The 22,711-nt window shown below is 45.0% G+C and overlaps 2 protein-coding genes across 3 annotated transcripts; one reads left to right on the forward strand and one right to left on the reverse strand.

Annotated features, from left to right (window-relative positions):
• Positions 1–536: 536 nt before the first annotated feature.
• On the forward strand, positions 537–18,258 carry LOC144120707 (DNA damage-binding protein 2-like). Its single transcript, XM_077653358.1, has 9 exons — positions 537–987; positions 4,097–4,297; positions 6,792–6,937; positions 9,195–9,294; positions 11,233–11,416; positions 11,586–11,728; positions 12,594–12,755; positions 15,360–15,405; positions 16,007–18,258. The coding sequence occupies exons 1-9, from the start codon at positions 679–681 to the stop codon at positions 16,045–16,047; spliced, it is 1,332 nt and encodes a 443-aa protein (XP_077509484.1). The 5' UTR covers positions 537–678; the 3' UTR covers positions 16,048–18,258.
• Positions 16,234–22,596, reverse strand: heix (UbiA prenyltransferase domain-containing heix). Of its 2 annotated transcripts, none has more exons than XM_077653359.1 (3): positions 22,176–22,596; positions 20,691–20,783; positions 16,234–17,449 (listed from the first exon to the last, which is right to left on the reverse strand). In XM_077653359.1, the coding sequence occupies exons 1-3, from the start codon at positions 22,483–22,485 to the stop codon at positions 16,533–16,535; spliced, it is 1,320 nt and encodes a 439-aa protein (XP_077509485.1). In that variant the 5' UTR covers positions 22,486–22,596; the 3' UTR covers positions 16,234–16,532. The 2 variants fall into 2 exon arrangements, with proteins under 2 accessions (XP_077509485.1, XP_077509486.1); XM_077653360.1 differs by lacking the exon at positions 22,176–22,596 and adding an exon at positions 21,661–21,761 and having other exon boundaries at positions 16,533–17,449.
• Positions 22,597–22,711: the final 115 nt, after the last annotated feature.

A 22,711-nucleotide genomic window follows, 5' to 3' on the forward strand; every position in this document is an offset into this window, starting at 1 on the left:
TGCAGTGCCTCTAGTTTCAATGAATTGGAAGATGCGGAGATAAGTCGACTGGTTGGTGGTTTGCCGGTAGTAAACATCCGAAGGTGTTCAGTGGTTAAAGCAAACCGCCCTCTCTACAGTGATATGCATGATTTTTCGTGATTTTGATGACCCCCCCATCGGTAAGATAAACTCTACTAAAGCTTTCTTAGAATTTGAAAACGGGCTTCAGTACCGACGCTTGTCCGCGCGATGTCGCGTTTTTTTTTTTTTTTTCCCTTCGCGCAGCACGGTACCACGTTAAGCTAATCGCGCAACGCTCCGAGATCTGAACGTGCTTTGACTTTGAGTGAGCTGCAACCTTGCAGCTGAAGCAGCAGATGGCGATCCGAGCGTAATTTTGTGCCGACCGGATCTTCGTTCCTCCTAACACACAGCGTCACGCTCCAGCCAGCCCTCTTGGCCTTGGGCTTGCGGGCGCTTAGCAACCGCAGGACGCGCGTGTTGCGCAACTAGCGCGCCCTGGCGGTGGTGGTTCGCGCCACTACTGATTCGCGCGCGGCGTGTCTGCACTTGTCCGTGAAAGCAGAAAGCACGTGGAGCTCCGGAGATCGCTGGTTTAGCCTTCTGGCCCTTTGGTCACCTTGGTGCCCGTAGTGCGTTGTGTGTGCGCCGTGTCACCCCAGTGAGCGCAGCACCATGGATGAGGCTGGACCAAGTTGTCGCCCGAGACGACGGCGCGCCATAGTAGACGACGAAGAAGCGACCGCACCGACCGCAGCAGCAAGCGCGCGTCGTCAGCCGCGAGTCGCAACTTCTGGGAGTGCGAAAAAAAGTGCTGGTAAAAAACGCGATGCCGATGACAGTGGAGGCAGCAGTTTCAAGAAACATGGTGTCGGGAAAAAGCGGAATGTTTACGCTAATCATGTGCAAAAGACGAACAATCTTGTCCAGTGCTTGAATAGCAGCTTGCTCCGGGACAAATCTAGCGACCAGCTCCTGGGCAAGGTAAGCGCGAATAAACACGTTCTCTCCTTTTTTCTCGCGCACTGATCGATCCATCCATACGCGTGCTGTGCCCGAACTAACATCGGTGTCTATGATCATCTCGAAACTGGAAAATTCGTATTTTCAAGTAGCATGCGACTGCTTGCATTCACTCAGTGACTTTTCGAGGAAATAAACGAAGGCTTTTGTTTGACGTAGGTACAGGTTCCAGGTGCGTACACGGAACGGGCGATCCCGTAGAAACATTGATTGACCGTGAAAAAGCGCACAAGCGCCAACTACCAACTTGCCATATAACTGGCAATATCAGTTAGGCAAAGCGTGAAAAACGGAATTGGCAATAGCGTGATCCCTTTACTTTTTTCCGCACCTATCATGATCGACTGTCGTGCTGGATTATCAGAGCGTTGAGCAGCGTTGAATGTTTTACTGAGTAAAATTATTAATCAATGTTTGAAAGTTTTGGAAGAGTCCTTGGCGGTTCAGTACTTACATGTTCAATAAAAGGGTAAGAATCGTGGTGTGAAGGAGACGCGATTCTTGCACCCCCAACCCATTTCTTACAAATCGGATTAAACCCGATTTCTCCCAAAGAATGCCCCTTCATAGGGCAGGGGAATATTTGTGTACCTGTACAAAGCTGAAGACACAGCACGAAAATTAGAGGATGTCCTGCGCTTATTCAAGAAGAGTGTTCGTTCAACTGGTGATCTTAAAACTCTCTTAATGCTTGTTATTCATGACGTGGCTTAATTTGTGGATAGCTTCGAAAACTAACTTTTGGAAGCGAGAGGCAAGAACTTGAGTACTGAGTCTTGCATGTCTTGCATACACACAAAGTTCTGCATAGGAGATTAATAGTTTATGCGACAATATAATTGCAATAGAGAAAAAAATCTAATTTGGTGAACAGCTTTTTCTGCGCAAAGTGTCATTTCCAGGTTGTTTATTGAGAGTTGTTTACATCCATGTTGAATTATTGAGCAAAAGCTAGGGCATTTTGTGTCCGGCACAAAAACAAGTGCTTATGTAGCAACCAAGATGGGCCAGCTAGGTCAGTGACCTTGAGGCATCATCACAACCTGCCCATGTGCACCGCATTGTCAGCCCACCGTGGCAGGTGGCAGCTAATTTAATGATTGGTCACGAGAGGTTGCTGGGAAGAGCAACCTGGTTCGCACAAGTCCCACTGGTGGCAGCACCTGTCATCATAGGGCAGTGGCGCATCGCTTAACCGCTGCACTGCTTCACCAGGAGTGGTATGAGGACTCCCAGGGATCCGTAAACGTTAAGTAGAGAATGTCCAATTCTGCATATATGGGCATTAACCCATTAGCTACCGCGTCATACCCTTAAGGTGGAGCTTAAGCACCACGTCCAGTTTTTTTTGCTGCGAAAATGTTACCCGAAGAGACCAAAGTTTTAAAATTTTTTACTTTGTGACAAGTTCCAACTAAAAAGTATTGCCCGATTCTTGCCCCCCAATTCTGGATAAAAAATAAAACTTGAAAATGAAGGTCCCTATGCATATGTAACTTGTCATGTCACCTATGTTTGAAAAGAAATGTATCCAGTATGTTTACCTCTGTTGCAATATGTTGATTGGTCTATGTGGACTTTGTTCGGGACGGACTCTGTAGCCTCAGATCAGCAATTGTAGGTGTAGGGCCTTCGTTCAGTATCCCTGGAGATACAAAGATGGAAGGAATGGTATGGCATGAACAGCATTATGTATTGCGTTGTTGTGTTTGACTAGCAGCACCAACTGCTCGATTAGTTTGTGTCCCTGTTGCAAGGAAATACAACAAAGAAACCAGCTGCATAAGAAAGGTGCCTTTTTGCTCTTCTGGCAGGGTGAGGTGATAAGAGGAGCAGCGGGTGACATGCCGTGACATGTGATGGGTTTTCCCCCTTCTTCCTCTATCCTAACGGCAGTACTGTTTTCCTTCTTGAAGCGAAAAGAGAGGGAGCAGTGGTCATTCTTAATGCTCCATGCCCTCATGCAGGCCCGGGAGATTTTGTTTTTCTTTTCGTGGGAGTCAGCTACCACTACACTTAAATAATCTAGTTTAAAGCACCTGCAATGGGGGGGTGGAGAGACTTAGAGAAAACTTCAATTAAAATTGTGTTTCTTATTGGCACATCTTTTTGATTCTTTACCTCATGTTCTGGCTTCTTTTTTTAACTTGTTTTTGTTGCCTGTTTTCTACAGATATAAATGCATATGTACCGTCCGGTAACCTCAGTTGGAAGTTAGTGCTTGTCTGTTGTGTTCACTTTGTTTTTGTACATTGTACGCTTGAGGTGTCTGATACATAAAGATTTGTAGGAACTTAATACCTCTGTGCTCACCGTTAAAGTGGCTTGGATAATTTTAGCTCAGCGTGATGTATGGAAAAAAAATCATTTTTCATGCTGTAAAGCATCTCTGTATTGCAAATACATGCTTTGCAAGAGTAAGCCGTGGTCCGAGTCCTGTGTTATCATGGGATTCTCATATGTTATATCTTGTTGCCCACTGGTCACAATCTTGGGTTTCCTTTGCGGCCTATATACCCCAGTCATTTAGCATTCAAGTGAAGCGTAATTAATGCTGTCCAATCACTTGTTTTCAGATTACATGCCCTGGTAATTACCTTACCATGCATCTTTGATCTAAGAAAATCTCATTCTTCTACAACTACACAGCTTGTGGCATTATTGTATTGTACAAGAGGTATATGAGTAGGACTAATATGAATTGAAAGTTGTTGTCAGATAACCTGACCAATAGGAGGTGCATTCAAAGCTTAGTATTTTTGTCTTTGAATTCACAGTGATGAGAAACTTCTTCATACATTGTTTACCTTCTGCTTGCATGTTCGCTAGAACTGAAAAGTTTTGTGAAGTGTTCTTTCTCGCTACACACACATTTCGTAATTAGACAGTGACGTAAACGGCATCTGGAAGTTGTTACCATTTCTTATTCTGATGCTTTTAATTCATGCACACTAAATCTTTGGTTTCGATTTTTAGTACTTGCCATATTGTATTTTGGATTAATAGTGCCTTTAAGGGATGTAGTAAATGACGTCTTTCTGACTAGCCGTTGCATACGCTTGTTGTTCAGTTGAAAAGGCGTCTGCTGGCCCGAGGTGTACTGGACTTGGTGCGTGCCATCGGACCTGTGCCGCAGTTCAAGATGTCTGCAAGGGTGACATGCCTCGAGTGGCACCCTACACGTCCACAGCTGCTAGCAGTGGGGTCCAAGAACGGCGAGATTATTCTTTGGAATGCTTGGGACCCCAAAAAATGTGTTGCAACACCACCGGTAAGCAAGCTTTTTATAATAAACTGGAACCTAGTTGTTGGTGCGCTTTTTTTTTTATTGCAAAAAGCATATTATCCAAGAAAACATATTATTCGAACCGTCTAATTTTGAAAAATGTAACTTGAATGAATGCAGTACAAAAAAAGGCACATAATTGACTGTTTCACTTCATAAAATGGCACAAGATCTGAACAGCTCATTTTTTAGTTTTAGTGCTCGCATAATCCAGTCTGCATTTGCCTTATTTTTGGCACTGAAGAAACTTCGCAACATGTTCAGTCCATCGATGAAAATGGCGAAAGTAGTCAGGATCTCATCCTCGTTGTTTTCGGATGTTTTGGCCCCTTGCACCAGTGCCATGCGAGAAAGCTGCCGTGGTAGCTGACTGTTGTAGGATTCTTTCTTTTCATTCTGCTGTGTCCAGGCCTGGCCCACTCGTATGTAATATAAGCACACCGTTGTATTTCTCAGATGCTTCGTCCTCTTTCTTTTAGACGCTGCAAAGAAGTCATGTTGTGTTCCCATGGGAATGACCCTCTCGTTTGTAAGCGCACTGCTTTACCGCATAAACAGTATGTGCCATGCCGGCATATGTGTTTGCGTGGCTGCCAAGTGAAGCCTCTGGCACCTAAAGTGAGCCGAGCATAACAAATGCTCCCTGACGAGAGTCGAGAGGGTAAATCACCATCGGCGGAGGCATAAGGAGAGAGCCAGGCGGAGCGATGCGCCCAAGCAAGCGTTGAGTGCGGAGAGCAAAAGCGACGCGGCAATTAAGGCAAATTTTCTATACTGCAACAAATGTGAAAGTATAAAAAAATCATTTGTGAGCCATAAAGCCAGCCAAAGTAAAACGAAGTGTAAATGCAACAAATATAAAGCACAAAATCTTTAGTGATTGAGCCATAACATCAGCCGAAGTAAAGCGAAATTAATTTCCGCAACATTCAGGCAGTGGGATATGACAAAAGGGGAAAGCATGAAATAGAAAAGCATCATCCTATAAAAGCGCATTCTGCTTATGCAGTTCATCGCATCGCACCATCTGAGCATCTGTCAACATTTTTTATTTCTTGGATGCTTTGCTCTTTTGCACCTAGACGCTGCAGGCAAGCCACCACGGAGAGTGATTGCTGCTGCATTCCAGCTCTTCACGTTGCATGCCCTCAGGTTCCACCCACTCGTTTGTTTGCACATGCGGTTGGTTGCTAAACGTATTATATGACCAGAATTTGTCAAAATTACGAGCTGGTGGCCGGGAAGGCACATTATCCGGGAACATATTAATTGGAAGAAATAGTGTAACTATATGGGACATTTTATAATAGCCTGTGATCTTGAGTGTATGAACCGGGGACGTACCAGTGGAGTACTACCAGTGAAGTTCTATCACCTTTAAGGGGCTAGCAGATCTAGTGAAACACAAAGATAAGTAGAGATTCAAGATCCAGGGCATCTTATGTTCTAAGGCATTTTATGCACGAGCGTAAAACACTTTGGAGTTCAATAATTTTATCTGCTGTGGTGCTGTGCAAGACATGAAGAAGCTGCCAGCTCACTCTCAATAGCAACGTCTTCCTGGACATGAGCTTTGACGACATCGCTATAGCTTGGTGCATTCATGCATTGTAGAAAAACTTGGTATAATGTACAATGCACTTTAATTTTGTCATTTGTGGCGTTGTTGTGCATACGTGTCCATAGTTTGTGTGTTTGTTTTCATAACCTTGTAACATTTCTCCTCTTCCTCCACTTACAGTAATGCCCAAAACAAGTGCACTGGATACATCTGTAGCTAACAGAGGGAAAGTAAATTGAAGTACTACTACTGCACCAAAGTGCCTTTTATTCCCCATGCATTTTGCATATTTGCAGCAGTGTAAGCTATTTCGGACAAAGCAATGCAGCTACAGAGTAGGCTGGTTTGCTTCTAAGAATGGAATAGGAGCAGGCAAGGCTTCTCTTTCGCCTGTAATTATAAGACAGAGTAATGTGAGTAGTTTTTACACATAAGGACCGTACAAAATGAATGGAAATAATGGTTGGAAAGGAGTTTGAAATGTATTATGTTGTAGACAGATAAAATGAAATCTTTTCTGCATTTTAGAAGCATGAAATGCTCACAGGCAGCATTCTTTGGTTTTAAGGAACAAATTTAGTGAAAGCAAAGGGAATTTTGCAGTTAAACTCAAGATAGGTCTATTCATAGGGCCATCAAATTTGTGTAAAAAAAAAGAAGGATGAACCTTTTGAGAATAGTTTTTAATAGAAACTGATTGTCTTAAAGTGTTGAATCACAGAGTAAACTGCTGTAAGAACTCTAGTGGCACTGTCATTCGGTATGATATAAATATATATATTTTTTTCCTTAGTACAAGGTGACGATAAGCTGCTAGCTGCAGAATGTCTTTGTGTAATGCCAGATATAGGAAAAGGGGTGGGGACAAAAATGCTGTGACCGTTTTGTGATTTCATTGACTCTGAACTCTCCATGCAGACAGGCTGCGGGAGCTCTGTGGCAGCCATGAAGTTCCACCCTGATAATGCAACCCAAATGTACACTGCCACTCTGCTCAGCCGGGTCATGCTGCAGGACTTTGGAGGTGCCATGCCCGAGGTGTTCTGGGACACTGAGTCAGAGAGGTGACTTTGCAATCCTTTTGTCTGTCTTTCTGAAACTGATCTGTGTGGTACTAAAAATTTTGGTGCACTCATTATTTATTGCTGTGACTCACATATTTAAAGAGGGCTGCGTCTTTCGGCAGAAATTTTTTATGTGTTGATGTATTGTCGTGAAATTTTTTAGTATTAGAAATAATTTTATGACTACTCTCACAAAACTTACTGTTATATGTCCAGAAAATATTTTTATAATATATATTTTTTCTCGGAAGCATGTGAAAAGGCTGCACAGTTAACAAACTGTGGCAGAAGGCTGGTGCAACATTCAGTGCGTTCGTACTGATATGCTGCAGGTCATAACATTCTTAGCATTTTTTTTTTCACAAAGCACTAATTTCTGTTATTTTTTTTAATTTTTGCGATGCAGACTCTGTTGACATATCTAGAGTAAGATGGAAATTTCGTACAAGAAATTTAGAGTCCACGAATTTGAAAAAAAAAAAAATGTCTTGGCCTGCATTATGGCTGTAAGAGTGCAACAGAACAAATGGGGTTAGAATGGATAAAACAGTCTTGAAGAAATCTGCTCCACAAGGTGAGTGTCTAGGCAGAAAAGCGTAGCTTAGAAAACACTCATTGTTCAAGCATTTCCCCGCAATGTGCGGACACCTTGGTTCACGAAGCAATTTTTTTTAGAGTACTCCCTGGTCGATTTCAGTGATGAACTTTGAGACAGCATAAAAAAAGCTAGGCTTACATGTGAATACAACAAATATCAAAAAATTTAATTTTTTGATCTATTTTTGGAGATATGAACGTAGCCCGCGTCCCCCCTTAAATGTAATTCAACAGATTCTCACTTTGCTTTGCTTGGAAACTTAATGCATTCTTCGCTGATTGCCTTGTTCTGCACATTTACCAGATTCAGCTGTCAACTTAGCATAGCCACTTCAGGTGCAGAGTCCACATATGTGGACGCGACCTGAACACTATCAAATCTAGACTATACAAAGGGCACTTGCGCAAATATGGACGCAGAAAATGTGCTGGAGTCTGAAAAACGTGTAGAAAGATATTGGGTCAGGCAAGCGAATCGAATGCAGAAACTTTTTTTTTTTTTTAATGGATGGCTCTGTGTTTTACAGCAGATGTGATATGGCTCTGGTGAGCATTAATTTTCGTTCACTTGTTTTGCAAGCATGAACGCTTGAAAGTGCCTAAAATGTGTTCATTTGTTTACGTAATGACCCATTATGACAGTTATGAGGGAAAAGGAGCATAATTGTTGCCTTGAAAATAATATAGAATCACAGCGTGGATGTATGAGGACCCGAGAGAAATTGCATATTTACTAAATGGGGTAGGTTGGAATTTCCTTTATGTAATCCTGGCATGCTGCTCACGAATGTCAGAAATTGCCAAAACTTTCTCCCCATTGTATCATAATTCACACCTTATGAGGACACTTCTGAAATGGTGGCTCCTAGACATCCAAAAGAGGGCGCTCGGCTACTGACGCGGAATACCCGGGTTCGAACTGGACTGTGGCGGCTGCGTTCACATGGAGGCTAAAGGCTGATCCCCAGGTGGTCAAAATTATTCGGAGCCCTCACCTCTTTCTTCCTTTCTTCTCTCAGTCCCTCCTTTATCCCTTTCCTCTCCACTTGGTTCAGGTGTGGGCCTGATATGCGAGACAGATACTGTGCCATTTTCTTTCCCCAAAAACCAATTTTCATTTTCAACCATTTTTGCTTGTGCATTTTTCATGAAGAACAATATATTTGCTCTCCAATTTTTCTTTCATCTGTCTCTTCCTCAGAGCTCTTTTCAGCTTATTATTTACCACTTACTACTTACAGAACGCTGTTGTCTTTTTTATGTGGTTGTGGATATATTATGCATTGATCGGTATGTGCATGTTTCTGAAAAGTTCTGAGAATTTGACGGTTGCCATAGAGACCTCAGCCAAATGAATTTACTGGTGTCACGGTTTTCTAGAATGAGCTAAAGTGGTTTCTTTTTACACATAGTCAAATAATGTGTATGATAGATTGCTGTGAATTCTAGCTTCCATGCACCAGCGACTTTCTGACAAATAAGTGATATGAGCAGTGCATCATTTGTGTTGATGCATGCTTGTTTTGGAATACATTTCGTCAAAATCATTTTTTACATTTGCTGCCTTTGTAGCCCTGCTCGAAGTGGATGTCAAGCTTTCTTTGATGATACCTGGTTATTAAGCGCTGCTGCTCATGAATGCCCCTTTACCGCATTGCAGGGTGTGGTTCACTGCATTGGATGTACTTCAGGAGAGAAAGATGGTGTTGTCTGGAGACAACATGGGCAGTGCTTATGCATTCAGCACTACTGGCGAACTGGTGCGTACTGATAAAGGGCATTAAAAAGTTTACACTACTAGCCTAGTCTGTTCAATTAGCGCACTATAATAGGGACACTGCTAGGAGCCAGCAGGGAGGCATTATAAAAGAACTTCGTTGATATGTGTTTATCTGGGAAAAGGTATAATCAAGACCGAAAATTTTGAAAAATGGAACTCTCGAATGAGGTACAAAAGATTTATTCACAGTTTCACTGCATAAAAATGTCAGCTAGCATTTCTTGGCACAGGTTCTAAACAGCTTCTTTTCTAGTTAGTGCTCGCAGTATTCAGTCCGCTTTCGCGTTGTCCTTAGCACGGAAGAAACTTTGCAACACGTCCGGTCCGTCAACAGCAATGGTGAAAGTGGCCGGATTCCTTCCTCGTTATGCGGATGCTTTCCCGCCTTACATCAAAGCACTCCGCAAAGCCACCGCGGCGGCTGACTGCTGCTGCGTACGTTCACTTCATGCTTCGTTTCCCAGACCCTGCCCACTCGTGCGCAAGCGCCTCGTTGTAGTTCTTTATACTTGCCCTTAGACACTACGGAGAAACCGCTGCGTTTTTCCTCTTCACGTCGCGTCCCTGCAGGAACGGCCCGCTCGTATATTGGCGTTCTTTTTTTTTTCCAAATGCTTTCCCTTTTGCACATAGGTGCTGCAGAGAAGCCTTCCTAGTGGTTAACTACTGCTGCATTCCAGCTCATGTCCAGTGCCCCCAGGTTCGGCCCACTTGTATGTTTGCACATGTGTGGTTAGTTGCTAAATATATTATGCAACCAGATTTCGATGAAATTTTTAGCATAGTAGCTGGGATGTCATGTTATTCGGGAACATATTAACCGGAAGAAAAACAGTACGATACCCTGTGCCACATGACAATTTTAATGCCATTAAGTGCCTAATGCATTAAATACAGTTCCATTCACACAATGTATCACAGACAATTTTAATGCCATTTGGTGCTTAATGCATTAAGTTCTAATGCCATTGTGCTGTGAAAATGTAGTAGAGGTGCCTCATCTGACTGTAAGTTATGAGTAAAACATTTTATACTTGATAGGAGGTTGTTTCTAATGACGTTGCATGCTTTTCTGCATGAGGAACAGGAACAAGAGTATGCATTTCTTGAGTTAATGACCTGTGGTGAACTCAATAGGTTGCAAATGGCAGTAAGGCGGGGACACGACACGGAGAGGAGAAATGCAGTGGCTCATTGGAGGGCCTAAAGGCAAGGAGATGAAGCACTTGGGAACTACAGCGATACGCTTACACATGACCAGGCCAGATCTGTGTAATGAGCATAAAGGCAAGAACACTGCGGCAGTCGGCCGCTGCAGCTTCCCTGCAGTGCAGGGGGGCAAAGGATCTGAAAACAACAAGGGAGAGATCCCATCTACTTTCACCATTGCTGTCACTGGGCTAGATGTGTTGTGAGCTTTTGATTGCACTGAAGGCAATGCTAATGCAGGCTGGATTCTGTGAGCACAAGGAAAAAATCTCTTTTGACCTTGTGCCAAGGATTGCTAGTCAACAATGTTGCGAGGTGAAATTGTCAACAAACGAATTTCTACCTCGTTCAGCAGTCACATTATTTAAAATTAGGTGTTTTTAGTTGCATGTTTTTTCACGTAATACGTCTTTTCCCCGCATTTTACCTTGAAAGTGTATCAGCGAGGTTCTGCTGTACTAATGTCCGAAGGACCATTCCTAAGAAGAAAGCACGCAACCAAAAATTGTAGTGTTCATGCTCGCTTAGGATATCACTGCAAGGAATATAGTGTGACATCATTTATAGCGTGACTGAGTTTCACTGTGTAGCTCTATCTGATGCTAGGCTACCAACTTTGAGCATTTCATAGGCACACCTTCTCTCGAAAAACTTCGCAGATGGAAAATCTCTGTGCAAAGAAATTGATGTTCAATATTCATGCTTCCAGTTGTGGCCTCAGCCAAGTCGCCTCCATAAGGGCAAAATCAAGTACCTCGAGTTTGTGGGCCAAGGTTCAGATCTTCTGGTGACTGCCTCTGTGGACCACACAGTGCGCATATGGGACGTGCGCAAGCTAAGCGGCCCAAAGGACTTCCTCATAGAGCTGCCACACACTCAGGGAGTGAACTCCGGTAAGTCTTACTTGAGGAATGCACTGCTAGCTGTGAATACACTTGCTTGAATATATGCTGGCAGCAATGGCAAAAGTTCGTGGCCCTGTTCTTCAATGCACACTAAGCACACATGGCTCTTTGCTGCACATTGTAGTGTTATCAGACCGCTTATCCCCTGTTCATGCAGCGTACGTGAGTCCATCGGACCGAAGCTCGCTGCTGACCACAGACCAAAAAAATGAGCTGCGAGTGTATCGAGGGCCCGCCTGGCGGGAGCCACTGGTGATCGCCCACCCCCACCGCCAGTTCCAGCACCTCACACCTATCCAGGTATGTAGCACGTGGATTTTCTTGTGCAGTGCAAGCTTATGCACTGGTCATCAAATTGTCATGACTTATGGCATTAGGCCTAATTGACAACCGTGATGACTGTGTTCCCTTTTGCAGCATATTTATTCTCCGGCGATTCCAAACTAAACTTTCGAAATTCGTCCCTGTGTATTCTTTCATATTATACCCCTTACCGATGTTGACGAATGTTGAGCTGGCCAACAGTGGTTCCAGCTGACATCCAAAATGTGCGAGAGATTTCTTGCGCCCGCTAGGTGCTAACTTTTGTAGACACTGGCAGTCTATAGTGGAACATTGCAGTTTTTAAAAAGTATAGTGCAGTGTACCTAGAGCAGTTGAGTGGCTGGTCGGTCTACTCTCATGCAACACAGTTTAAGACTTCTGGTGTCATTTTTCTTATCTTTTTGCTCACCTGAAGTTTTGGAGAAGGTTAGTAATTGAGAAGATCAAAATAGTTGTGGGCAGAACATGTAATGTGGAGACCAGATTATTGATGGTCCATTAAGGTAATGGAATGGATTCCTAGAAAAGGTAAATGTACGAGGTGGCAGAAAGCCGGTGAGCAGTCCAGATGAGCAATGGGTTAACAGCAGGGGAAGAACAAGATGCAAGAGGGGCGTGTTCATGTCTTTTGCTTGTGTCTTGCTCCTCGTGCACTGTTTACCTGTCAATATGTTGCACTAACTAGCGCAAAGTTACCACCATGAATAAGATGAAGAAATTTGCAGGTATGGGGTGGTTGCAGCTGGAGCTAATTTAAGACCAGCGAGAGAGGCCTTCATCCTGCAATGGACATGTGCAGTTTCAAGCTTTAGTTTTGTTTTGTTTTTTTGCGCTGTTTCAGGCCAGCTGGCATCCAATAGAGAATCTCATCGTTGTGGGACGTTACCCGGACAAAAACTTCTGCGCCACTGATACCGTGCGGGGCATTGACGTTTTTGATGGTGACACAGGCGAATCTTTTGGGAAAGTGCAAGGCTCCCTGGATGTGCCAGGCATCTGCTCGGTTAGTACAACTCCAAATCTTTTATTTGCCTGCAGCTTAGTACATCACTTGGAAGTAGAAGACTTGTTTTGCATACAGTTAGATCAGTTTCCAGGGTTTGGTTAGCCTTAACTTTGTCCACGAAATAAAGGTCGGCTCAGAAACTAATATTTCTTTAACTCTTTCATTACCATGCCACTATGCATCAGTCACCTGTGATCAACAGATTCAAAGCGCACTTTCAGTGCTAACGGGGCCACCGAGGATTTGTTGCTTGCGTTTCTTGCATAGTTATATTTTCCCGCAAGGCAGCAATTTTTTAAACACTCATGAAGTTGAGGGTCTGGTGCAGTGCGCTCGCGGAACGGCACCAGCCGCTGAGACGGCGCGTGCTCTGAGAAATATAACTCCACACAATTCTGCTGCATCTGTAGCAGACTTTTTCGGTGCTTCAAACAGCAGTGACCCTTAACGATGATACTGCATCGTCGGAATTTGATTCTGACAGAGAAACTGCGCAACTTCAGCACAGAACATGAGCACCTGTCCGCCCGTAGGCTTCATTTTCTGCTTGTCTTTTTTTCGCTCATGGAGCCAGTTAGCGCATCGCACCGATATCACGAATGATAACTATAGGCTCTGTAGTGTCTCAACGTTATATGCGTAAAATTTACTTCGATCTGCCCAAAGAAGAATCGCCTTCAGGCCCGGTAGAAATCAGGGCACTGGCCTCGGATTGACACTTCGTAATAGCCCAAAGTTGTTCGTGAAAGCTGTAGACGTCTTCCGACTGGCCGTAAATCGTCCAAAGCATCTTTCGAAATAGTTTCTTGTAAAATCGGAGCATTGTAGAGCATTTTCAAGCAATTTACAATCAAACCTTGTTATAATATACACAGATATTACGAATTATTGGTTATACTAAACAAACACATGCATTTCTTACATTAAATATAGAATGCGGTTCCCCATAAAATGGACGTATCATACTGCCAACCGCCGAACTGTGCGCGCTCGGATGGCAGGCGGCAGGCTTTGCCTCACTACATGAGTGACTATTGGTGGTGCGGCAAGTGTTAACGCCATGGTTGACGCTTTATCTCGCTTCTGCCAACAGCGCCACGGCGGGAACGTCTGGTAGCTAGGCGGTCAGCACCCATTTGCACCTCTCGCACCCGTAGATATTGTCTCGGAACCAGCGACATGGTCATTTGTTGTAGCTTTCCAGCAGCTATTTTCTGCTCACATTGACTCTTACAGAGCGGCAGTGATGACAATGATAATAGCTATCATCCTGGCGTCCGAATTGTTATGCGACACCACTGTAATGCAAGGAAGCCACCCCCTAGCTGGCGTTTAAACTTCTACAGTCGCGTTCTACAGTGCTTTGAGGGGAAGCCAACCAAACAGATGTTTTCCGCTCTTTTTTTGTTTGTTTTGCGGCCCCTGCAATCGCTACGAGCGGCTTCGAAATGATGATAAAACTACGAAAAAGGTCTCTCCCAATTGCTGTTCTTTTGCAGGTTAAATTTTGATTCTCTGGCATGAGTTTCTGGACAAATTTTACAATACAAATTTTCACTATATCAAACCATTTTAGTTTTTTGCCTATTCACTATTACATGGTATCACTGTACATATAACCATTTATAGTTTTCATGTGAGTAGACCATCACAAATAGTGTGGTGGATATACTTTTCAAGTTTTTGCAATTTTTTGCAGCTTCTCTGGAAACATTTTTAGCTCAAACGGATAATTTTCAAAAGGACATTTATCAACCTCTATATTTTGAAACATTACATTTTACTTTGAAAAGTTTTTTGCTTGATGTGAAAAATTTATATCAAGAACACTTTGAAGAGGGCCTTTTCATGTAGCATCAGAAAAAAAGTTTGTAGCTCAAAGAAAAGTTTTTGGGTTATAATATCAGACTTTTGGTGGCTAGTTTGTAAACAAATTTGAAACATTATGTGCATTGCAAAATATTTTTAATAATATCTCATTGTCTTGTCAGTGCAATTTTTTTTCAATTCTCAAATTTTCTGTTTGCCGATTTTTTCACAATATTCACACCAAGTGTTTGTGTTGAAATAAATGGCTTCAGAAAGCACATTCTATTTCCCTCATTTTCATTAAAAGTTTGCTTTTTTACATCTCGCATATTTTGTGGGAAAAAATTATCTCAGGCCTATCAAAAACGGTCATTTTTCCTCTGGTAGCGAAAGCATTAGATATTTCAGATACAGATATGTCTATGAGCACTTGCTGCTGGGCTAGTTGGTTTTGGTTCATAATTAAATAGTTTTAGGCGCAAAAAAGGACAAGACACATAGGGTAGGTGACAGGACGAAGCACTTCGTCCTGTCACCTACCCTATGTGTCGTCCTTTTTTGCGCCTAAAAGCTATTTAGATATGTCTATGCCAATATTCTGTACAACTTGCCCTTTTTTTTCCCTCTCATTTGCATGCAGTGAATGTGACAAGCATTGCTTGTATCACAGGTGCTCACATGGCACATGCACAGCTGTACAACCTGCGTCACTAGCGTTCTTAGGACAGCCGATTATGCTACGAATGGCGCTTTTGAAACGCCAGTTGATTTTTCTTGTCTATCTTTTTGCAGCTCACGGCTTTCAGCTGCTCAGGAGATATTTTGGCTGCTGGCGTAGGTGAGTGGACTCATAAAAATTGTAGAATAACAGTATATTTATGCAGTGACATAGCAGTACAGTAGAATCTCGTTGATACGTTCAAAATCGCAAGCAGTAAAAATGTTCCATAGAGTTACTGTTTTCCTTCCTGTCAATATGGTCCCGGAAAACATGATTTCCCGGTTAAGTATGATAGAAATTGAGCAGCGCAAAACACGAAGCAGTAAGGCAAGAACGGTGGCATGGCAGCCACTGCTGCACCAAAGGCCGCATGCGTTAAACGGGATGCTTCCCATGGAATATTTTGCAGATTTGTTTTCTGTTCGCGAAATTTTTAATATTTTGCCACAGAAATTTACAGGCCTTAATCATGCTATATCAATCGCAAAAGAAATTGTCATTGATTCACGTAAGTAAAGCCCATCACCAAGAAGAGAAACAGAATTACTGATGTAGGCCATCTGGCCAATGACTGGAGACAGCTCAGTACACAGCAGAGTGTACCTTTTGTTACGATCAAAAGTATGTCATTTTTAACGTTCATACTCTAGCATAGAATCAAACCGATAGCAACCACAGACTGACCAGCTGCCCTCTGTGTTTTGTCACTTCATTTCAGGTTTCCACACTGTGATCTTTCAAGCAGCATCAGAGGAGTGAATGCCTACTGCAAGAAAACCAAACTCAGGGATATATTTTTGTGTTTATTTTTATGCCATTTTAATTGCCATTCATCAATCAACCCACTGTAAATGTCATTATTTCTCGAACATGCTCTACCCATGTTTTGTTTCACCACATTTAAGTTAAAAAAAAAAACGTTTTAAATAACAACCATGGCAAACCTACAAATCACGTGATCTTTTATTGTCCGCAGTAGAAAAAAAAGAAAAGAAAAAGCCGCCAAACCAGGCAGCAGCAATGCCTACAAAAGTCACTTTTAAAAGTCCTAAAGCCTAGTCCATCAAAGGCAGAAAATGACTGCACCGTAGACTCTCGTGGGGGAAGAGGGAGGGCAACAGTACACTTTGATATGTTGTGTGCACACACACACACACGCAGGGATTGCAGCCCGCTATATTGTCCAGTGGCCACACATTGTAGGCTCCAAGACCTGCAGAGAGTATTCATGTTGTGTGCACCACTTAGTGCAGACCAGGCAGGGAGTCTGCTAGGACAACAGCCAAAATGTAGAAGAGGCCAAAGTAGATGTTGAGACGTGCCGTGTGCTGCGGCAGACGAGCTAGGCGTCCATCGCGAAACTGCCGTTCCAAGTTGAATGCACTGGGCAGCGTGATGAGTGGCAGGAGAAGCCAACGCGCACGGGCTGCGAGCAGTGCGAACAACAGGTAGGGCACGAAGAGCAAGAGTGCGTACAACACGTGAGATCCCGTGGGCCCCAGCAGGAGGGCCAAAGTGACGGCACCGGCATGAGCATCTTGCTGCCGATCGCGAGCGTTGTTGGCGTGGAGGATCGCTTCCGTGTTCATGGCAAGCGGCATTGCGTACCAGAGCGGAGCGGGATCCATCCGACCGGCCTGTGCGACAAACGAGTACAGCACACAGACAGGCCCAAAGGTCACCAGCACCAAAAGGTCCCCGAGGGCAATGTACTTGAGGCCTAGACCTCCAGTGTATAGAAAGGAGCTAGAGAGGCCGCCAAAGTACACCAGCGCCAGGTGTTCCATGCGTGCCTCAGAGCAGCCGGCCAGTAGTATGAAACCCAGGCAGCCCAGGGTGTACAACAGCGCACCCAAATGGACCACCTCATTTGGTGTGAGGCGCCGGTCGACCAGGGTGCGGTCATCGCTGCTCGTGCGGCTGTCGACTCCTCGCATGTAATCGAAGTAGGTGTTGACAACATTGCCGGCTGCGTGCACCGACAGGGCTGTCACACAGCTGGCCACAAACACGAGTGGGCTAAAGTGGTGCACTACACGGTATGCAAGGGCAGCGCCTAATGCGACAGGAGCAAGAGAGGCACTGAAGGACCACGGCCGCAGGGCGAGCAGGTAGGCAGAGAGACGAGACTGCCCTGCTATGGCCCCACCACCTGTCATGCCTGTGTGAGAAGAAACGAAGGAAAAGTTCACTGTGAGCAGTAGAAGGCTGGAGTAAACAGGGGCACAAATGCATAGACAGGACCTATTCAGTAATCGTATTGGAGTTACCTTCCCATGTGACACCTCAAATAAAGGAACAGTATGAGTATGGCGACTTTTGCCGACTTTTCCCATACAGCAGAGTAAAGCATCTCAACTTAAGTTGTTTTTTCTAGAAAAGCAATAGTTCAAAATGCATTGAAGCTTGTGTGTCAGGAAGAATGCTGCCAAGCAAGACATACTATCACAAAATGCAATGAGCCTGAATCACCACCCGTATCAAGGTTGCCACACAGAGAGACTGGAGGCACTGCTCATGCAAACATTACAGACACCCCGCATTCCTTTGCTGCTGTTAGTCTGTTAGTATGACCTATGGCCTGTTCGCCATAAAGGTCCGCTTTTCTGGGCAATAATGAAAAAAGAGAAGGTTTACTTTCAGCAGCACACTGTCGCAAAAGGCAAAAAAAAGATGCCTTTGTATTATACATAACTTGCTAATGACTACATGTGGAGCTCATGCTATGCCAGCCAGACTGCTATATCTTCTAGCACTCTAGAAAAACCAAGAGGAGGCAGAACACGGAACGATAAGAAGCAGGCTGATGTATTAGCAACACACCAACTTTCCTTGACAGCACAAACCTAGACACCATGTTCTTGTTTGAATTTGACAAAATTAAAAATGTATATACATATGTAAGCACGAACATTCTGTCTGAATAAACAGTTGTTGGCTTCTGCATGCCCATTGCACTGGCCTATATGCATCTTGTGTTGTGCTTAACCACTATTAAAGGGACCCAGACAGGGGGTCTCAATAAAGCCGCGATATGTCTGGGATGTTAAAAGACTACGGTTCATAATTATCCCCCAGCAAGAACTATTTTAATACGTTTTGTGGAAGCTGGGTTACATGCAGACAAAATTTGAACTTCCGCGTCTTTGCGCCTTTCCCTCTCCCCTTGCACGCCAAAACGGCGGCGCTCCTCCGCCGGCCCCACTCACTCGGCCCCTCCCCTACCTCCGCCAGCTGCGGCGCGTGTGGAGTGGCCACGGCCACGGTAGTGCGTGACGTCTGAAAGAATTTGGCGCTGTGAACCAATGATAACCCCCGGCTTCTGACATCATTTGCAATACGTGACGTCGTCTGCCAGGTTTTTGCGCAAAAGCCTGGCACCGCCCGTCGCCGCGATGTGCAAAAGCGGGAATTTTTTAAAATTTACTGTAAATTTCCCGCTCGCTTTTGAGGTCTCGTAAGCGGCATGGACGCTCGGTGGCCCGTACTCTACATAGTGCAAGCATTTTAAAGCCAAGCTCAAACACCCCTTTCTGTGGCCCTTAAGGACAGGAAAAGTCTTAGAACCACTAGGCCACACCACAGCAGTGGCTTAGTGGTTTGAGCACCTGCTTCGCATAAGGGAGGCGCTGGGTTCGATACCTGACATTGGCAGGTACCCACTGGTGAAGCAATGGGTACAAGCTTTTCCCAGGCCTGGTGCACGCCTTATCAGGAAGGGAAATGCTTGGAAAACAGGTCTTTGACCCCATCTTGTGTAAACACAAACAGCTTGTGCCATGGCACCCTTTGGTCAAAGCTGCCCTTGTGCCATAAAAATTCATCATCATTACCATCAGAAACAAACTACACGACTAGCAAAGAGTTTTTCAGGCCCCTTGAAATTGGCTGTGGCATAAGTTGAGCCAAACTTCCAATTTTCCTATGTACCTGCAGAGCTCTGACTGACATCACGGAGGTCACGCCGAGCATAAACACGAGGGCTGCAACAGTTGGCGAAAATGTGTAGTCAAGCGGAGAATCGTGCTAGAATCTGTGTTGGCCGTGTTGTCGCCTGTCTCAGTCCCGTCCTGTTTCGTGGTTTTGCTCCTCGCGATGTCCTACGAACTGGCGTACAACCAAATCCTTCTAAGTTAAAAAATTGCTGATGGCCTAGCTCTGTTAGGCCAGGATATACGTAGCGAAAGCGCGGCGACTTCTGCATCGGAAGAGTGCATTCACTAGATGCGCCTTTATTCATGGTTAAAGATTGCACAGGTTTTTTTTTTATTCAGTGAGTGTGCGGAGGGTTTCAGTGGCTCCCATAGATGCCCCCACCGAATACGTTGGTTAGGGGTTAAGCGCAGGCTCTGTTAAGGCGCGTTTATACTCCGGCGTAACGTGCGCACGCACGCTGCCCGGCGACGTCACATCGACCAAAGCGAGACCCTCTACACTCCAACTGAGCTTGACGCGTCGTGACCGCCGACGCGTTCGCCGGCTTCGGCGCACTCTGACTGCACTGGCGAAGACCTGGAGCATGTCTCTTTCGCGCTGAGTCAGAAACACCTAATCTAGGTGGTTCTGGCCGAGTGCGCCAGCCGCCGCCAGCCCGGCCAGACCGGTTCGGCTCCGCGGCGAGGCGCGCGTTGTGACGTCATGAGCCTCCTAGGAGCACTGCCACAGCGAAATCACAAGTTCGCGGCCAGTAAAGCCTTCACTTTAAAATCTTGCTAGAATGGCTACCTGGACTAGTTGCTTATCACTTATCCATCACTGTGTCACAGAAAGGCATGGACAGAAAAAAATAAGTGCTGGCCTAGAACGTTTGTGCTTGCAGTGTGCGTCTCTTTTCGTACTGTAGTCACTGAAGAGTTCTTGCTCTCTGAGACTACTACAGAGGCGCTGAGGGGGCAAAAGTACACTAACGTATTGGGCCTATGCACTGAAGAGGAAGAAATGGCTGCTGACAGCACATCGGGAGTATAATCATATCTATGAACTGCATTCTTCATGGCATTTGCCCTTTGCAGCAGTAATCAAGGTGTACTGTTGGGCCAGGACAACATGGTGTAAACTGCACTTGGGGACAAAGAAGGGGTAGAAGAAAGGTCAACACTGTGCAGTGGTGGTGTCCTTTCTTCTGTCTAATCTTTGTCTCGAAGCCCATTTTACACCATGGAGGGAGTCATCAAAAACAAATCAGCATTGATTGATATAAGATAGACTGTTGCATTTGTGTAAATTGCTGAGAAATATGTGTGGATTACAAGACAGCTCATTAATCTGCACAGTTTTCTTTGTGCATAGCATCGAATGCCTGAGTAAGCTTTGTAGCCTCCACTTATTTAAATAGAATGTGAACAATATAGTCCCATGAACACTTTGCCAAAACCATGTGATGCCATGCTATTGAAACGTACTTGTGGATTCTTTGCTTGTGTCACTCATTTTAGCTTGATGGCTATGGTTGCATACTTCTTTCCGGTGTGCAACTTGTGAAGAACGGTAGGGAGCTGCAAACACAAGATAGACATTCGATTAGGAACTCACTTACAAAGATGCATGGACGGCATACACCTTGCGTGCTTTTCTATACAGTTACCTATCCATAGATATTAAACATGTCAGTTCAAAAAGGATAACTTGCACATGTCTTCACACAGTGGAGCTTTAACAGATGCATTACCAGTTGCTTACTTCATTAATCTGCTCCATACAAAGCGTCCACTGTAAGTCTCGGTTTGTAGTTCTGCCTTTCAAACAGCATGAAGCAAAACTTTGCTCCAGTGCAAAACGGACAACCCTTTAGCAGGAAGGCAACTTCACAGCCGATGGGCAAAGATTTATGCTCCCAAAAAACTGCCTCTGTCACTGGCTGCAGCATTTGTCAATCAGCCAAAGAAGGAAGTTGCTGACAACAGACAGTATATTTATGGGCTTGTTTTTTCCCGACGGTGGCGCGTAGCAAAAAAAAAAATAAACTTGTTTCCAACTGTATTCTAAACAGCGAACATGCCACAACGCGAGCCGAATTCGCAGAAGCAACTTTAAAGGATCAAATATTAAGGCATTAAGCAGTTAAACGACTAATACCAAGACATCTGTGCATAGCAATAACAAGTTCACGGTGCTGATTGCATGCTATTCGTTTTTCAAGCATTTCGCAAACGATGTAGTTTCGCTTTCGACGTAAATCTTAATGCTGTAAAAACTATAACTGCATACTCTGGAGGCCCGCCCACCAAAAAGTGAAGGGCGCCGCTGGCCTGCAAATAACGGCCCGAAAGTTATACGAAATACAACCGCCTTCAGTAGGTTCTACAGTGGTTCCTGTGCACCGTTCCTGCGCTGTAGTAACATAAGGAGACTGCACAGAAAGTCCGGACTTACACAGAGCAATTTGTTGGAGTTTAAGCTCTTTCTGCTTTCTCCGCTTCGTGCTGAAGGTGGCGGCGCTGCGACTACTCAATGAAAAAGTGCGGTGGCCTACTGCTCCAGGCGAGATACGGGAAATAGTTTCGCACCAAAACCTACGCCCGTGATCACCAAGAAAAACAGTCGAGTCATTTTCGTGCGGTGACCCATGGAGCGCGACTCCAGTCGTCTCCAAGCGCCAATGGCTTGTCCCTTTAAAGAGGCGCCTGTAGTCGCTCGTCCGCGCCCGGCTCAACTTCACTCACAGCGACCTTTTGCGGGCGACGCGTCTACTCAGGTGCGCGTGCGATGGTCTCGTACTCGTGACGTGACCAGCGGCGAGCACCGTGCCATGCACGTTGCTCGAGTGATCGATTATGCAGATACATGAGTGGCGCATTTTGATACGTCGCTGCTACGGGTGAGCGGACACCGAAGCCAACCAGAGACGGCAGAGGTGCCGGCCCGATGGGCACGTCGGAAAGGCTTACCTTGTAGCGCATAGCCGCTACCCGTAGTCAGTGCTTGTGTCGACAGGACCCCTGTCGCGCTCGGGAGGTCCACCATCGGACGACCCGTAAGTGTAGCGGAGCGCGGCACATAAGTCGGCACACAGTTGTCCGCACGGCTGAGCGCCGTTCGTCCGCTTATCGTGGACGGCACCGGATAAAATGCACCCTGCAAGGCGGTGTTCGGGTCTGCCTGCAAACGCGGCGAGCTGCTCTCCGCGGCTACCACTTCCCGGCGCGCTGCTATTTCCACGGAGGACGTCAGTTTTAATTTTTGAGGCAGTGACGTCATAATAAATGAAGCGTGGTGATTTTTGGTTTTTGTTCAAACGCTGGTCGATCGCGAGTGCAAACGGCAAGCGCCTGGCAGGCCAACTATCATCTTTACCAAGCCATTACACCCACAGGACGCGTGAATGGCTTAACGGCTTAAACGTCCGTAAAGAGAAGACAACCGAAATCCTTGGCTTCTTCCCATTGGTCCATGAATTATTACGTAAAGCTTACGCATCTTGACA

The sequence above is a fragment of the Amblyomma americanum genome, chromosome 2, assembly GCF_052857255.1.
Source record: "Amblyomma americanum isolate KBUSLIRL-KWMA chromosome 2, ASM5285725v1, whole genome shotgun sequence".
Taxonomy (NCBI): domain Eukaryota; kingdom Metazoa; phylum Arthropoda; class Arachnida; order Ixodida; family Ixodidae; genus Amblyomma; species Amblyomma americanum.